This window comes from Phaethon aethereus (assembly GCF_964289735.1).
Source record: "Phaethon aethereus genome assembly, chromosome: 9".
NCBI lineage: Eukaryota > Metazoa > Chordata > Aves > Phaethontiformes > Phaethontidae > Phaethon > Phaethon aethereus.
In genome coordinates this window covers 2,829,617-2,848,904 of record NC_138585.1, presented here as the reverse complement: position 1 = coordinate 2,848,904, position 19,288 = coordinate 2,829,617, and the positions used below count along the sequence as shown (strand labels likewise).

Here is a 19,288-nt window from a genome sequence, read left to right as displayed (position 1 = left end):
ATTTCATCAGCAAATAAAGCAAATGTCCTGTATAAGGGGAAGAACAGAATCAGAATTGTTTTAACAGCAGCACAGCTTATGTCAGCTTTAAAAGCATGTGAAACAACAATCTGAGAAACCTCTCTCTGCTTACTCCCCTCTACATCATGGTTCACCAATATTTCAGTTGCGCTCAGCCACCAAAATGAATTAAAGGATAACCTTGCAAAAGATCCAAACAAACGATCTCAGCAATTCAGTTTAAGGCTGCCTGTGGCACCACGCTACTCAACTACCAGCTGTAGTGATCCCACATAGTACTGGACAGGACCTACTTAAGGCACTTTTGCCCTGGTTGTGTTGCCACCCTCCTCCACTACGTTCTCCAAGGCACACCGTCCACGTGCAATAACAAGATGTGCCCATTCAACAGCAACCAGTACATGTGCAACTCCAGCAGGAACCAAGGAGAACACTGCATGAAAACCACACTGCATTAAAACAGATTCTAACAAGCTACAGAAGATAAGTAGCTAGGTAAGGAAAACCATGGTGTACAAAGTCAGTTATTCAGCAAGTATTACATAGATGAGTTGGACCTGAAAAGTGCTCAGTGGGACACAGCTAATACTGATAACAGAATACATGAAAAATGTTTGCAGGAGAGGATAAAACTGCATGTATAAGCACACTGTTCGCTGTTCTGTCTCTGCATTTTTGGCTTTTTTTGTGAATGACATGCTTATTTTAAATAAAATGCCACTTCTGAAAAAATGCCTGGCATACGAGGGGCAGACCTCCTAAGTGTAGATGTCGCACAGGCAAAGTATTGAATGCAAGGTCAATAGATGGCAATAAACACTTCCATTTAAGAACAGAATGAAGCATGTGTGTCATTTTTACTTCAGTAATTCCTTAAAAACCTCAGAATGAGGGCCTCAATCCACTGGATATTGTAATCATAACAGCCAAAAGTCTCAAACCTGAAAAAAAGACAAGTCTGAACTTCAGTAAAATTTAGGTAAAAAATACAAGACACAAGCAAGAAGCAGCACACAGTCATTCTGATTGTCATTACAAAAAAAAAAAAACCAAACACAATGCAACAAGCAAGTTCTTGAAATTACAGCATGACTGGAGTTTCGGATCTACGATCATAACCATAATACAGTGTGGAAAGTGGGGGATAACTAGTTCAACTACCGCTGTTCAGGTATGAGTATGTTCCACTTTCACACCATTTACACACTTTCCAATAGCAGCAGAGACAGATTACAAAGGGGAAAGAGGGTGGGAGGAGAAAGAGCTCTAATGGGAAGCAAAGTACACTTCGTAATGGTCTTAACCAAAAAGGAGAACAGCTACAAAACAAGGTGTCTGTAAGCTTATAGCCCATTCCAGGGACTATTTAAATCTCTTCTGTCTGAGGCTCTTATTCATGAATGTTGACATTCCAGTCCCAGCAGCATAAAGCATGGGGCTTAACTGCACACCACAGGGAGCTCCCAGGAAAACAAGTCAATTAGAAAAAAGGTCACGTGCAAGTACTTGGTTTCTAAAGAGACTATAACTTCAGAACTAAATAAAAATGTTTTGGATTTTTATCTCCACACAAGATACAGTATTAGTGATAGCAGTTTCACGCTGCAAATGGTTTTTAACAGTAACACCAAGTTGTATTTCGGGACACAGCTGTAAAAATCTTAAACAAAAATCAAAGCAGCTTCCACACAGTAATCACTTCCACACCAGCTAAACGTAATCATTGTCAGTAAGAGTTGGAGTCACTACTGAGAAGTATTTACTGAGTGTTATGTTGTAGTTTTAAATACTGATAAGGGAATTCACATTTGAGTTCTAACAATAACCTTCCTTTATCAGCAGTTGTTCTTCCCTTTGCCAATGTGCCACAGATTCCCTCTCACACTCCCAACATGCTGGAATACAATTCTGTGATTTGTGCCTCAGTGAGGGAGTTTAACTAACAAATCTAAATCATACATGCAAATTCTTCCCTGAAGTTACTGTTTTGCAAGTCACTTCCAAGACAGTAGCCTTGTTTTGGTAAAGCTGAAGTCCGAATTTGATCAGCAGCAGCTTTGCTGCATACAATTATAAAGTTCATGAAAAACACCAGATAACCTTTTGAACCCAGGCAATTTTGCAAGGCAATAAAAAGAAGTTTTCCAACTGTTAAGTGAAGCAGTTCATTTTGTGAACAACTCTGAAGAAATTCCAAGTCCTTTTCACTGCAACTTGAAAAAACAGAACTGCATTTAAAGCTTGCTACTTGCAAACTAAGCGTTAATTTTGTAAGATGTCGACAGTCCTACACTGAGCTTTTCATAAATAACTATTAGAAACGAAGTCCTTAATTACAAGAACATCACATGTTTAGTTATGAAAAATCTACAACTTTGTCCTGGAAGAAGCCCTAATTTGTTGTGTGAGATATAGAAACTTTAGAAGACTCATCATGCCTAAAGCCCAAGGCTAATTCCTTATGGGAAGAAAAGGGGAAGAGTGGAAGAAACAAGCAGCAACCAGGATCAATAAAAAGAGGGAAAGCTCAGTAACTTACAAATTTCAAACTGCATCAAGAACAAAAATTTAATGGGTCAGGTGGAGATGTGTGTCCTTTACAGCTTAGCAGAAGAGAAGAATGACGGAGTAGCCTAACAAGCACAGCACAATTCATGCAAATTAAAAGAAAAAGATCAAATGAGGATTAGAACAAAAATAAGTGAAAGATTAATTTTGCAACAAAGTTCTTGAGCTAATTTCTTAACATAGCTTAAAAATGAAGTGTGAAAAAACAGGAGTATATGCAGTAGAAGTTTTCAAACAGTCCTACTAATATTGCATAAATTTTAAATTTTGTTCACTGAAGTGTAATGAATCAAACTTTATTGTCAAACGAAACTTCCATGCATACAAATAGATTCTATAATAGAATTACTGGATTAGAAGCCATGCTCCACCAAATTTAACCCTATGACCTCACTGAAACTAGTGGGGCAACTAAAAAGCAACCCACTGCTTACTGCGTAAGGATGACATTCATTATTAAAAGTACAGCAAAAAAAAAAGAAAGGAAAATTTGTCAAAAGGAAGAAAAAAGGGTTTGACAAATTAGAAATGGTCAAGTTATCTTGAGATTGAAACTAGAGAGCACACTAGTGGTGATATGATCGCAAAATACCAAATTTTAAGCAGCATTCATTTGATCTGCAGAATTAAGTCTTAATGCATCTACAAGAAAAACAGCTAATATGTGTATTCCTAACAAAAGTGAAATATGGATGGTAGCAATGCAATATCCACATTAAAAGCATAGAGCAAAAAAGCAACAGCTGTCAAATGTACAACGGAAATATAACAAGGTATATATAGGTGTCTCACCCCACATCCATATATGTGCACATACTTTTTAAAAACAAACAAAAACCCTCAGCTTTGGGGAAAGACAATGATAAATAAAGAAGGGGAAGCGACAAGGAAATCTGGAGGTAGCCTCGCAAAATTTTAAATGCGTATGCCTTAGCTGAGAAGCGGCCACAAGAGGACAGATGACAACCTACAAATATCTGAAAGATGTAAGCCAAGAAGAAAGCTGGATTAAGGAATGAGAACAGAAATGAGAGAACAAATTAAGTCAGAGCAAAATTCTGGTCAAACATTTAATTACATATGGAAGCGACTTCTGAAGATGTTATTGAAAATATCACCAGGTAAGGACATTTAGAATTAAATTAGAAAGGACCCTAAAAGAAACCTCACTTAAGCACCTGCTAAGACAAAGGTGACATGATTAATTGCTCCTGATGGTATTTCCAAGTTATTAGCTTCTTAGTATTCTAAATGTAACCACCATATTTATATATAAAAAAACCCCAAAGCAGTGTTCACAGCAGTATGCACACTGAAAAAGGAACTGCTAAGATAAATTGTGGATTTAACAATTTGTTTTGAATCTAGTGATACAGCTTGGGGACATTTAGTCAATTAATTTGCAAATATTTGAAGTGATCCAGGATGAGACATCTCTCCATCATTTATCAGCAGTCCTGGTTAACAGGGGAGGTCCCAGAAGACTGGAGGCTTGCCAGTGTGACACCCATCTACAAGAAAGGCCCGAAGAAGGATGCTGGGAACTACAGGCCTGTCAGCCTGACCGCCATACCGGGGAAGATCATGGAGTGGTTTGTCTTGAGAGTGCTCACAGGGCATCTGCAGGACAACCAAGGGATCAGGCCCAGCCAGCATGGGTTCATGAAAGGCAGGTCCTGCTTAACCAACCTGATCTCCTTCTATGACCAGGTGACCCGCCTAGTGGGTGAGGGAAAGACTGTGGACGTTGTCTACCTGGACTTTAGTAAAGCCTTTGACAGCGTCTCCCACAGCATTCTTCCTGGAGAAACTGGAGGCTCATGACTTGGACGGGTTAACTCTTCACTGGGTGAGGAACTGGCTGGATGGCTGAGCCCAGAGAATTGTGGTGAATCGTGTTAAACCTCACTGGCAGCCGGTCACAAGCGGTGTTCCCCAGGGCTCGGTTCTGGGGCCGGTCTTGTTCAATATCTTTACTGATGACCTGGATGAGGGGATCGAGTGCTCCCTCAGTAAGTGTGCAGATGACACCAAGCTGGGTGGGAGTGTTGATCTGCTGGAGGGTAGGAGGGCTCTGCAGAGGGATCTGGACAGGCTGGATCAATGGGCCGAGGTCAACTGTATGGGGTTTAATAAGGCCAAGTGCTGGGTCCTGCACTTCAGCCACAACAACCCCATGCAATGCTACAGGCTTGGGGAGGAGTGGCTGGAGAGCTGCCTGGCGGAAAGGGACCTGGGGGTGCTGGCTGACAGCCAGCTGAATATGAGCCAGCAGTGTGGCCAGTTGGCCAAGGCAGCCAACAGCGTCCTGGCCTGTATCAGAAATAGTGTGGCCAGCAGGAGTAGGGAAGTGATTGTGCCCCTGTACTCAGCACTGGTGAGGCTGCACCTCGAATCCTGTGTTCAGTTTTGGGCCCCTCACTCCAAGAAGGACGTTGAGGTGCTGGAGCGTGTCCAGAGAAGGGCAGCGGAGCTGGTGAGGGGTCTGGAGCACAAGTCTGATGAGGAGCGGCTGAGGGAACTGGGGTGGTTTAGTCTGGAGAAGAGGAGGCTGAGGGGAGACCTTATCGCTCTCTACAGCTACCTGAAAGGGGGTTGTGGCAATGAGGGTGTTGGTCTCTTCTCCCAACCAACTAGTGATAGGATGAGAGGAAATGGCCTCAAGTTGCGCCAGGGGAGGTTTAGATGGGATATTAGGAAAAGTTTCTTCACCGAGAGGGTGGTCAAGCATTAGAACAGGTTGCCCAGGGAGGTGGTGGAGTCACCATCTCTGGAAGTGTTCAAAGAACGGGTGGATGTGGCGCTTCAGGACATGGTTTAGGGGACACGGTGGCACTGGATTAATGGTTGGACTTGATGATCCTGAAGGTCCTTTCCAACCTTAGTGATTCTGTGTGATTCTGTGATTATAGCAATGCACTAAAATTGGAAGGACTCAAATTTCTCCCAAATTCAGTTACAACTTTCCATTAACCTCCTGTTTATTCTCAAGATGTTAATAAATAAAAACAACTTTTCAGACCACCGAACACCATCTACTAAAATCTTAATGTTTTAAATACATCTGTGGATTCTTCTCCCTTTTCCCTATAAATTGGTTTTATACCTTTAATAAAGTTATTTCTAACAGTTTTCCTATCCTACCTCAAAACTACTTTTCCTTTTGCTTTCCACACCCACCAATCTGACAAAGGCATGTAACATAGGTACCTGATGTGCACTAAGATGTGCAGAACAATCACTACACACAACATTCATTCTCTCACCTTACTGGAATGGTTTCAAAGTGTTAAGGGAAAAGAAACTGAGCATGAAAAAATCTGGCTCTAACCAAGCTCCATCTAACATCTTTCAGGAGATTTAACCTGGATCACCTGCATACACTGCAGCACATCCAACTCACCTCGACCTCTAGAGGAACTTCGACCTCGAGGAGCCCCTACCACCGTTCCTCCTCCACGTCCCGTCAACCGCAGGACAGCAGCACTGTTTACAGACATCGAGAAATTTCTCTGCCAAGAAGAAGAAAGAGCCACTGTGAGATTCTATTAAAAAAACAAAACCAGAAACACCATATCCTAAATTTAGCTTAATATGAGCTTTGCTTTCCTTATGTTCATTACAAATTCTCTAGAACTGACTAACAAGGAAAATGATTCCTTGGAAACATGAGTAGCTGAAGCAGTCTGTAAATGGATGTTGGTAAATATTAGTTTTTCCAAGTCACTTACCTGAAATTTCCATGCTCTAAAGGTAGCAAGTGAGCACTTACTCTTTCATCATATGATTCCAGCACAGAATTGATTAGAACATCAGCAGCTTTAAACACAGCCATTCAGTTGCAAAAAGATTGGCACCTGTCTATATCCAACTCCATTAATACCTATTCTAAACTAACTTCTTAAACAAAGCAGGAACATGTAAAGAGCAACTGAACTTGAATAAAATTATATTTACCAATCTCCTTTGCAGAAATAAGTCTTTTTCTCTAAATGTATCACAGCAGTAACATGCTTTGGGGAAAACTAAGTGTATTTAAGACTTCTGAAATTTAAGTGATACTCATTTTAATAAGACAATAAATACCAGCAAAATTCAACTATTTTTAATATGAAAGAATTGCTAAAGAAAAAGTTATTTCAATAAAGAATGGATAATTATAACCAACTCTGGCCCCATTCTCTGAGCACAAATAGTTCGAAAACTGGGCCAAAGAACTCAGGAGCATGTTCAGAAACACTAACAAGCAAACCTGAATTCACACACACTTTCTGAATGCAAGTTTTAAATAATTAGAATGCAAAGGGTTCCAAACAGCTGTTACATGACATTTCTTGATAGGAACTTAAAAGAGGCAAATTGCTTATGTGAACTCATCTGAATTACTATGACTTTGAAGGTCTTCAGAGAACAACGAGACAAGCAATTGTGTATTATTTAAAATCTAAATGGCTAACATCAAAGCCAACAGACAGCTGAAGGAGTTTTAACCCATTCTGGAAATAAGCCTAACTGCTTGGTATGTTCTTCATACAACGTAGATCTTTCTTCAAGAGAGAGATTAGTAACCAAGTAGAATTGAGGGGGTAAAAAAAAAATCATGCAGTCACACATGGCAAAATAGCAAGGTCAGCCTCCAGTAAATCTGGTTCTATTTTCCTAGCGAGCTCTTCCAAGTTTAAAGCAACCATTTCAACAGCAAGTCAAAATGAGCCACCTCCATTTGCAAATCACCAGCTTTCCTGCTGTTGATATTTCTTTTCTGTGAAGCAGTGAAATATTTTACTACAGAAACAACTTTAAGCTACTGATCAGATTCACTGCCTTGCACAGGAAACTCCTTGATTTTTGGTGCCTTATTTTTCCAATAAGAACAAAATAGTAATCTCACTTTCTTTTCCAATTTTTTTAATTTGGCTTGTCTGCCTAAACTCTGAACAAATTCTCCCTCCCCTCTGTAGAGCTTGCTGTGGTGAAGATGCAATCCTTGCAATGTGCATAGCGATAATAACCCACATGGTAAGATCAAAGTAAGTAACAAAAAAAGCAAAAAACACCCTACTATTGATTAGTATATTCCTTCGGTGTCCATCCCTGACAATGCACACCAAAGAGCAAACCCAACCCAAAACTGGGGCTCAGTTAATTCTTTAGTAGCAAATGGAAGGTGTCCCAAGAAACAGACATCAGAAACATAGCCAATGAGGACACACAGGGAAAAAAAAAAAGTCTCCATTATATTCAGGAAGGCTTGAGACTCCCTTACTCCACAAACAGGTAAGATTAAGAATTCTTTCTTAACGCAAATAAGGAATAAGGGCAGCAGGGGAAGGCAAAGGAACATATGCTGCATACTGCCAGTGGTCAGTGGTAGAAAGCTCTTTTAAAGCTACCTGCAGAAACATTCTTTTCTTCAAAAGACAGCTCCCTGGAAACAGATCTTCGACAAATCTATGACGTCATATAACAAAACTTACAACAAGGTGTATCAGTTAAGCTCTAGGTTAACTCACAATTCTTACCACCAGGAAAGTGACTGGTGTGCTACTGTATATCTGGCTGACCATTTCCGGGGCTTGCTGCCTGAATCCCTCCTGTTCCCACTGGAGACTGGGAACTGGGCTAAGCGAAGTTTATATGAATCAACTCTGAAGAGGAAGGAATCCCAAAAGAGGTGAAAAGGATATGCCAGTATATCCAGGCACAAAAAGATTATGAAAAATTGAAGAATACAATAGCAAGGGGAAAAGGAAGGAGGATGCTCTGAAATCTTAAGGAACTAATACTAATAGTTGCCACCCCTGAAAAAAATTACACTCAAGTCCGTAAAGATACTTGGCTTTCTATTAGAAAAGAAACAAAAGAACCAAATCAAACCACAGTATTCTGAAGTAAGAAAAGTGCTAAGAAATATGACAAACCAGAGAGCAATTACAAAATCAGAACTTCTGACAGCCATAAAGAGGGAATCAATTCAGAGTCAAAAGTCAGAGGCATTTATCCAGAGGGGGGCAGACAGTTTTCTCTGCTTAGGAATAGAATTTAAAGCAAGGGCTTTCAAACTACTCAGATCAGTCACCTTTGAGATTGAATCTTTGTGGCCTACCTGTTCTCACTCTTATCTTGTTAGCAATTAATTATATACCTATAGAGACTAAACAAGGAAATAATCACGCAACTGCTTACATACAAAGCAGTTAAGAGTACTGCACCTTCCTAAGAAACGTTACAAGTCAAAAAACTTCAACACTTCTCCAAAGACCACAAAACTGAAGTTACAGAACTTAAGACCCTTCTATAAGAACAGAGAAGGCAGTCCAAAAACTGTAGAAGTGTCACTGACCTGAGAATGCTGTGTACTTAAAAAAAAGGTAGTAGTTCCCAGAAGATGACCCTGGATTTAACAAGTTGACTGTCTGCCATCAACAGAACATCATATGAAAAATATTTGTTCAAATTTAAGAGCATGAATGGAATTTAAACTTCATGCAAACACAGCATACTTTCATAATTTCTTCCCCAAAATCTACTAACCTCAAATTTTGTTTTTTTAATAGAGGTGTACTCTTTATTTTGCCTTTACACTAGTGATAATATAAATTTTATTTTTTCCCCCAAGGATACAAACCTGTTCTTCTTCTGTAAAAGGTACAAGTGCCAGTGGTGGCAGGGGCTCCTCTTGTAAAATAGGCAGAAATTCCTTATCCAGAAGGTCTGAAGGTATCTGTATGAAAGGAAAATGGCATACAAATATACCCAAGTATTTCCATTTCATGGATGATGCCACATTCTTTGATTCACAAAAAAATTTCTACCTCGCCAACTCTGTCTCCATCTACCTGGTACATCAGTATTCCCAATAACATTTCTTGGGGGTGGGTATAACTCCACTGTAAATTTACACTCCCCAGAAAAAAAATCCTCATTGGCAAAACGTCCAAAGCATCTACCACACCCGACTGTAATATGTTAAGTATCAAGACCATACACATCAGAATTCAAATGTCCACAACACTGCAGCTCAACTCTGAACAAAGCAAAATGTCACCAGGTAAATTTAAAAAGTATTGCTTTAACTTCAATGCACCTCTATAGCCAGATTTTTATTTATATATTAATAAAACTACCATATATAGCACAGAGGTTGTATTTGACTTAAAGTCAGCATTTCCAATTTACAACCAACAAGGAGACTAAAACAAAGTAGTGAAGTGAAACTGTAGGTATGGATTTATTAAGTAGAGAACACTGATGATTTAAATAAAACTAAATGTTAACAGTAATTTTTAATCAGTCCATTGTCAGAGGGAAGCTCCATCAGCAGATGCGACCCTGAGCATGTGCACAAGAAGCTGAAGTTACAGCCAACTGAGTTCTAATTATGCCAACAGAGAACTGTTTCAAAAATATCTAGTTCACAATAATAGAGATAACGACTCTTCCCAATTTTAGTTGAAGAAAAGCAACCTAGGGTTTTATTTTTTCATTTGTGTATACACTAGCAGAAGTCTTCCTGCTTTCAATGAGAGTATCTTTTAATCAGAGATGCAACTTTGCTGAATCTTCAGCCAGCAGTGAAAAAGGATGAGGGTACAAGATACAGCTTAAAAAGATCGCATCTAGTAGTTGGCTGGAAACAGTGTCAAGAGTCCTCCCAGTCTCAATAACTAGAATTACTCAACACCATGGAAACACATGTATATCAAAAGCACGACATACTCTAATAATAATGGCCTTCTGGCAAACACACAGGGAGAAAATACTCTTCTGGAGCATTCATAACCATTGGAGAGCTTCCTTTAACACAGGGTATTAATAGGTTGCTCTGAACCAGTCACAACTGTAGAGGTCTTGCCATTATCTGATATAACATACACAAATTGCAAAAAACAATGACCTCTGACAGGCTGACTTATTCAAGCATAACATCAAGGTTTAAATTGCAGTTTCTCAAAGCACAGCAGGATAATTCTGCATGTTAAAGCATGGCTTTAAGCTATAACACACTTAACAGCTTTAGAAAAATCTTTGACATTCAACGTCCTTGAATCCATGTATCAGCAATGCAGGGCTCCCAGCACTGTATGAAAATGTCAGCACAGTCATGGGAGGATAAGAACACTGGGGGTATGTGTGCACATCTATATGCAAAGCTAAAGGCACAACCTGACATAACTTCTTGCAGTCCCTCCCTGACTCGAGGGTAAGGCTTTCAGCGGGATTCAGACTTCCAAGTCACTATGTGCCTGCTGCAACAATAAGCCAACCTCTGTCACCACCAACAGAAAAACCTAATGTTTACAAATGCAGAATGTATTAATCATTTGCCTGAAATGTTCTCCAAAATGTGACTTTTGTATCGAGTACCTTCATTTGGAATTAAACCGAAGGTAAGTTCTTGACTTTCTATGCTGCTCTTTTGTAGTACATGTGCCTGACTGTATTTGTGTCCTGACTCCCAGACAAGTGGACTACTTGAGGACTGCTCTCATTTGGGCTGGTTACTTGCTAAAGTGAACTGCCTTAAGTCAGGATAAATGGGGACCTCTTGCTTTTTTTAGATGATCTGCTAATATGATTTACTGCCTGACTTTCAAGCTGAACCAAATAACTATTTTACACTATACTAAATAAAATCCTAATGAGGCAAGGAAATCTGCACAGCTGCAAGGAGACTTTAACTCTCAGTCATCTGTGGCAGTGGGACTGAATATGGCAATCATTTTTTTTGTTCCCAGGGGTTCAGGAAGTTCCCCCTAAAGTGACAAAAATAATGAAACATAACAAATGCAGTAAGAGAGGGAACAAATGAGCACACATGCACACAAAAAACCCACAATCGAACCGCTTCAGTTCTTTGCCAAGGGATACACAATTTCTTTGTCCGTAATCACAAAATACAACTCCTAATCACAAGAGTGTCATTAGGAATACACACGTAAGGCCTTCTTCCTCTTCCTGCTCACCTTATTATCCTTTAGAAAAAGTGCCAGCATTTCTTCTCTCCCATAGCGATAGTCTGCTAGTTTGTACTTTGGCAAAGCCGGAGACAGAGGAGGGGATGTCACGCTCCCACCACTAGACAAAGCTCGCAGCCTAAAATAAAGCAGAAAAGCAATGAAAACCAAATTGAGGAGAATGTGTCTTCACCTATGCTACCATCCCTCTGCACATTTACAGATTTGACATGAATCAAATAAATCCAGTACTGAAAGTAAAGGAAAGACATTAACAGTCTAACTTCAAAACTCTAAAACTTGGTGCTTCAGCAGGAAGCTCTTTCACTCTTTTCGCATTTTTGCCATAGCCAGGAGAGAGAAAGAAAAAAGACACACCCATGAGCACACCAAGGAATTCAACTCATCCCCTGGAGAACTCTATTCTGTTGACTACATAACAAACTAGCTACACCCTTAAAGTCTTGACTAGGCGACCTACACTGACTGCACAAAATTCAGTTGCAAATCTTCCACAGATATTAATGATAACAGCTTTCTTACATGAAAAAATTTTACCACACTAGGGACAGTGTGGCAAACATTAATCTAAGGAAAAAGTTTATTCTGATGTTTCGCAATATTTAACAAACACTATAGGACAGTAAATTTTGCAATGAGGTTTCTTCTTGTGTCCCTGGAATCCTAGTCTATTCCAAAGTCTTTTTCCAGAACTTAAAATTAATGGCATTGTTCAGTGAGCACATACATAATTTACCTTAGCGTCTCAATAAAAAAAAGATGTACAAACTATAGCCACACTCTACTTCCGAGACATTTCAAACAGTAATCTAACTTATGGTAACAGATAAATATGCCATTATGTTTGGTCCTATCCCACACATGTAAGCTACTAAACTTCTTGCAGATAACACCTTACAGCTGAATGATATTATTCGCACTCTGCAGGTGGATTAGTCTCTATCTATATAATCATTTCCTCAGCTACCCAAATAGCCTGTATTTTGAAGTTTGAGGAATATTTTACAAAAGGATGTGTGTCAAGAAACAAAACCCAGACCACGTGCCTACATTCTCCTTGATGTGCATCTTAGACAAGTTAAACAATGAAAACTCTTCTCAACAATTGCAAAATCCTTGGAAAGGAAGGTGCTGCAAACTAAAACATTGATTCAGAGGCTACCTTTCACTTAATTATTGAAGTATGCTTTGATTTGTTTTATTGTTCTTTAAACAGAAATGAAAATGTAATTTGCAAGTCAGATGTTTCTTATTTTTTTAGTTTGGTGCCACCCAGTGGTAGTTTCTTTACATACCACTCCCAAACAAAAAATGCCTGGGGAAGCATTATTCAAAGGACTGGATGGTTCAGTGCAACATTCAACTCCAACCCAGGTCGAACGCGACCGAGAGTTTCACTATTAAGTGATAAAACAGCATACATGACAGACATGACTATACTTCAACGCAAAAGGATAATCAGAAATCTCAGAATTTTATTCCATTATTCCTGTAAAAATCTACTAACCCACTGAAGTATAATATATACTTTCATACATCGCCTAATCTGTTTTTTAAACTAAGTCTGTTTTTTAAACTAAGTGGAGACTGAAGTCCCCTCGCTATGACACAGCAATCAAGTTACTGTTAAAATACGTGCTTTTTTTAGAGTTGCCTTCCCCCTTCTCTTTTTTTAATACAACTTTGGCTTCTGTCCATCAATGAATCTAATCATGTCTGTCTCTTACACTGAAGAGCACTCCAGTATAAGATATCTGCCTGGCGGGTGTATTTATAGATAGTGATAAAGTAATTCTTTAACCTTCTTTCAATCTAACAAAACAGACTGAACTCTCTCATTGTTTTCTGGGCCACAAATCATACCTTATTTGTTTGTTGAATACTCTCCAGTTTTTGTACATTGTGTATAAATATGAGTAAGCAAAAGTAAACACGTTATTCCAGTAATAATCTTAACACATGCTATGCAGCAATTATATTTCCTATAACCACTCCACACTCCCATTTACACACTTAAGGATCACATCACTCTTCAGAAACCACACCAGCCAGAACTCTTCTTTGTAATCAGTCACCAACACTTCAACAAGAAATTGGAAAAAATACTGAACAATAATCACACTTGTCTAATTTTTCTTTAGCAAAAGCCAGGACAATGCATATCAGACAAGCTTGAAAACTAACAGCTGACACAAGCTTATACAATGTCATGGATTCACTTTAACACAGTAGCTCCTTTTTCCTAACACTCTTCAGTACACACATGCAGAAGACTGAGATGAAACACAGGCTTCTAGCATATTCCATATACTTTTTTTTTTTGTAATACTGGAAATAGAAAGCTTGCTTAGCTGTAGAGTTAAGTCCAGTAAGGACAGTGTTAAGAACTTCCCTATTACTATGTATCACATGGAAAGACCAAACAAGAAAAGATGTCTTCTTCACTTGCTTTGTGGATACCTGCAAGACCATACACATTATTCCTCCTTCAGATACTCGGTAGCAATGTGAATGTTACACATTACCGTAACATGAAACCCACCTCATTTCATACAAATGCAAATTTACAAAGTGAAGACTAATTTTATAATACTGCTTTCAGTCACAGGCCAGGGACTGAGGTGAAGCAGCTTGGAACAACAAAAGCATCACAACCTACTCAGTCTTACAATCAATTCAGTCCCAAAGGACAGAAATTCATAATGTTTTGGTTTTTTTTTTAAACTTTAGACAAGGTTCCAGCATCTCACAAAACAGAAAAAACTCACCATTCAGGCCCAAAGTTAAGTGTCTGAGTTTCTGCTGCCATTTTTTCCTGTTCTATTCCTCTTTTTTAAAAAGCGTGAACCTGAAAAATAAAAATGTTTACTATGAAAACAACTGGATTAATACACTTCTTCCTAAATTTCTTCACAATACAAAAGCACACCTGATCATGCAAAGAAGTGAAAAACATTGACTACGTGGAATTTTTTTTAATTTAAAGTTTTAAGGAATCCATTTCAGCTCTCCAACACAGATTACTAATATAGAAGTAACTGCATCAAGATCTCTTCCCTAAATTCCTCTTTTAACAGCTCAACCAGGACACTGTAACAGGGTGTCTGAAGAAACAATTTGTACAAACACTCCTTTTTCAAATCATTACTGCAAGACAACCAAACACTGAGAATTTGATGCATAATCCTCTTCTGTGACAACAGTAATGCTTAATTAACAGAATTGCAGCTTCCTGACAATTACAAGAGGATAAAAAAACCCACTAGAATTACAGCAAGAAAGATTTGCCAGTTGAGTAGCAGAGTATTCAAGAAACTTCCACTGCTCATTCTTGGAAAATAAGCCTTCTAAAGATTGAGTACATCCAATGCTGTGACATTCTCCTAAATCTGCAGGCAGATGACAGTATTTCTCTCATTCTTGGTTGTATTAAGCAAAAAAACGCACAACTTAAGACTTCAGCTACTTTCATTCCTATTAGACAAGGTCCTACAGACACTAGCGAAGGTCAGGTCAAGTTCCTATATATCAAGAGTGTATGGACAACAGCAGATGAAGCCATACTGGAGGGAAAGAACAAGACTAAGGGAAGGCTATGAAGTTTTTCCTCTATCAGAGCCAAGTCTAGCCCAGACAGTTCTGGAGAAGAGTCTTCTGCAGTAAGAAAATACAGCTCCTCTTTCCTTCCAGCAACAGCAAAATACAAATCTGCAGAATAAGGGGCTTTGGTTTTTAAATTAAAAAATTAAAAAAAAAACCAAAAAAAAAACCCACACTGTAGCCAAAGCCCAAACAAAAAACGATTTGAAGCATTACCTACAGAAACTGGTTGATTAGACTTCAAGAACCCATAAAGACAGATGGTAACAAGAGAGCTTTGTTGTATCAGAACTGTTTCTTAATAGGCCCAAGGAATAAACAAGGAGCTTCCTAAGTTTGTCTATACTTTGCATGAAAAGTGATGGAAAAGAAACACAAAACATGGAGAGAGAGAGAGAGAGAAGTAGAAAGGGCATCAGTTACTAAAGAAAAGGACAAAACCAAACAAAGAAAACATTTTTTCTTTTATATATATATGCTACTGAAGTAATTACATTAAAGTAAAAAAAAAAAAAACAAAAGCCTGAAAGCTAGAAAATGCAAAAAAAAACCCCATGCTAAAAGTGCTTGGGCAGATTTTACCCAAATCTTTTGGGCATAAGATTACAAATAGTTGCAAAACTCCCTGCAGCCTAAACCTACCAACCATTTGGCTCGTGTATTTTTACTACATGCCATATTAACCATACACAATATAATTTAAACACAAATCATAGTATTTTCATTTTCACAATAACCCTATGTAATGAAATGGGAATATCCCCGCTACATGCACCAGAAGCTAATACAAAAATACCCAGCTATTCTCACAGGCCTAGTTTGAGATTATTTTGGCTTGATTTGGGTTGCCTTTTTGAAGCAGTCAACAGCTTATTAGAACATTCACGGTATATCCATTCATCATTCTGCAAATCAAAATAGAAGATCAGGTACCTAAAGACGACATACAGCAGCCACATGTGAAAATATTGTGAGGCAATTCAAGCAAATCATCATGCATACTTTGGCAGAGACAAGCTTCTAACACAATTCCTAGAAGCCTTAATTGGATGGCTGTCCCTTCACTTCCTGCAATGCCTGAAATCCTTCTGCTGGGGGGTGGGGGATCTGGGGGGAGTGCTTTCAGATAAACCCATGCGGATCACCAGGGAACCTGGGATCTTTAGCTCCTAACATCAAAGCTAGCTTAGTATCAGTAATACCAAAAGGGCTAGCACTGAATGTTGAACTGCAATGAAAACACAGCTGAAAAGCATCAGATACATCAGATACAGAATAAAGCACTACAACCCAGTTAGGATCAAGCAGTTTAATAGTTTTGGACCCACTAGGCCCCACCCTCTTCAGCCTCTGTGTTTCATTCCCAAAAAGTGAGGATACAGTGTCAGCTTTCTCTACTAGACTCCCAAGCACTTCAGTACCTACAAGCATATTCAAAACCTGCTAATATCATCCCACTGAGCTGCAAAATGGCTTTCCTTGTCCCTCATTTTGGCCATCACACTTTGTTTTGGGAACTCTTTGCTGGCTTCCTCTTCTGTGATGCATTCAGATAAGTTCCTTCCTCTTCAGAAGTTCTGACTATGAATTTTTAATAGAAAGCGAGATACCTGTAAGTTCATGAAATTGTAGCTGAACAGGAAAAAAAACCAGAATCAGATCTGCAGATGATTTGAGTAGGTGTAACAGGTGAATTTAGTCTAATAGGCAACATTACCCAGAAATAAAACGTACATGAAAATCAAATTACAGGCAAAGCTGAGAGAAAACCCTTGGAAAGGGGGCACTCTGGAAAGAGGTAATGAATTGGGAGGAGGGGTCAGAGGAATAGGAAAAAAGAGACTCAAGAAAGCTAAGAGGGGAAGTGTGCAAGAGGAATACACTTAGCCGTGTCAGAGTAGACAACACTGGGAAAGCAAAACCACGTGCTGCTTCTGCCTGTTCACAAAGCAGCAGCCAAAAGGTGAGAGCACAGAAGCCAAACTGGACAGGAACCTCTGACAGGGACTATACAACACACACGGTCGGTGCGCAGAGGAGAAGCTGTACTAACTGGAAAGGCAAGTTGGGGTGGACTACGCGGCGCCCGTATCATGAGAGGAAAGAGTCAGGGTGGAGCAAGAAAGAGGGTGAGGAATTAAAAGGGAATGAATGATCAGGTCATAAATTTAACTATTTTGGCCAAGAAAAGGCATGAATTTATCAGATCTTTATTATTTAGATTACTTTCCTAGGCTCTAAGCTTCACAGTTAATTATTAAATGTTAATTTTGGTCTTTTTTATATATGCTGCCTCCTTGTTAATCAAGGATAGCAAATCACAAAAATAATATATACCTAACATGTCCTCCTTGATAAAATGTGATAAGAGAAAAGCCCCTTCCTGAACTGCTGGACTTTTCTAAATCAAGATTTTCTACAAATCAATGGCTATTGATTGAGGAATCTGCACAGCCACTGGTTTTATACAGGCAAAGAGCACATGGAGACACCCTCAAGCTGAAGCAAGAAACTGAGGCCATATTTTGATAACATCCAGTTAGCACCACTGTTCAGGCAAGAATGCTACCTGAGGACTTCCTACCACTCCTTCAAAGGGGAAACTTTTCTCAAAGGTTTCCTTCAAATCAGGTTCATCTTTGATCAAGGTGCCAGTGCAACCCTACAAACAACTGCAGTTTTCCTGCATATTTGGGGAAAAATGGAATTGCTTCCTAAACTGGAACGCCATTTTCCTGAGGTGGTACCACAGCCACCAGCTGCTATCAGCATGTGGGACAGAAAAGAGAAGAAATCACATCAACCCCACCATCAACCTGTGGACTGGCAAGGGAAAAAAACATCCTTCCTATTTTGTCAGCAGCTTAGTACTTCGGAAGTCAGAAGTCCATCCTCTGAACAGACACAAAATGTAATCCAGTAACATTAAGCCGTTAAGTGGCTTTTACTCACAATTAATAGGTAATATTACAAGTATAGAAGTTGCTATCAGCAACACTCATTTCATTGGCTTGCTTTAGGTGCAATGGTTGTCTTACCAAGCTCATAGTTTTTCACATTATTTTTCAAGCTCACTATTTAGTACCTGACAAATCTATTAAAGCTCTCAGAAACATCTGCTTCAGATACAAGTCGGAACTTGATTCTACCAGCTAGATTTGTGTGCTAAAATGCATAAGATGACATTTCAATTGAAAAAAAAAAAAAAAGGAAGATCTATAATTACTGTGTCACATTTTGGCCACAAGCTCTGGTCTTTCAAAATGTATAGCTACCTAATAAATATTTAGGCAAAAAACTGTTTTTCAAAGACTTTGAAAGATCTGAACTGCCATGTTTTCCAGACTTTGTTCAACCTCAACATTGACACAAAATTGCCATTTTAAGGTTTGTCCCTTACTCGTGGGCACTTGAGTCAAGATTTTCAGGCAATGTTAAATTCCTTCATTTCCATTACAGAATTCTGTCAGCTTGTACCACTTGGCAAACTGTCTCACCAAAATGTTTTGCTGTTTTGGATAGAGATAAACTGATTCTTAGCATCCCAAGTTGAGTCTAGGCAATGACTGCATTCAGGTCTGCCCATCTAATCTTTCCTACAGACAAGAAAAATTAAAGATTCAGACTGTGACTGCAATTTATAGCTTTGGGGCTACTGCTTGCTTAGTTTGTTTGGGGTTTTTTTTATTAACTTTGGAAACCTAAACTTTGGAAAAATTATATACCACTGATTCTTCCTATACACAGCTATTTTATTTTTAAATGGGTCTACTGTTTGATCAGACATATTTAGGAAGGAAAGTATCCTTTCCTTTCAAGGTAGTTCTGTTGCTACTGTAAGTTTGAAACAGGCTTTTTAAATTGGCTAAAAATTCAGCTAGAGATGGGCTGACATTTTCGAGAACCAACAAATACAATGGAAATCGAATGCGACCAGATTTAAGTGCAAGGAATTGGGTTCCCCTTAAACCTGGAACAGTAATTTAACAGCACTGCTCCACCATGCAACAGCAACATTACATCAACACTATAAAACTTCACCTTCCACAAGCAAGAAAACATTCCACAGGCAGCTACTAAAGCTAGCTAATTTCAGTGCCAGTAACTGTGTTTTTAAAACA

The 19,288-nt window shown here is 38.9% G+C and overlaps 1 protein-coding gene across 1 annotated transcript in view; it reads right to left on the bottom strand.

Moving 5' to 3' along the window:
- GIGYF2 (GRB10 interacting GYF protein 2) overlaps positions 1-14,376 on the bottom strand; it is a gene marked incomplete at both ends in the record, with an annotated part of 66,114 nt that extends 51,738 nt beyond the window's left edge. The window contains 4 exons of the mRNA XM_082003675.1: positions 5,993-6,101; positions 9,218-9,313; positions 11,556-11,685; positions 14,336-14,376. Coding sequence (XP_081859801.1) covers positions 5,993-6,101; positions 9,218-9,313; positions 11,556-11,685; positions 14,336-14,376 — 376 coding nt within the window. The remainder of the gene's footprint in view (positions 1-5,992; positions 6,102-9,217; positions 9,314-11,555; positions 11,686-14,335) is intronic.
- Between the last annotated feature and the right edge of the window lie 4,912 nt (positions 14,377-19,288).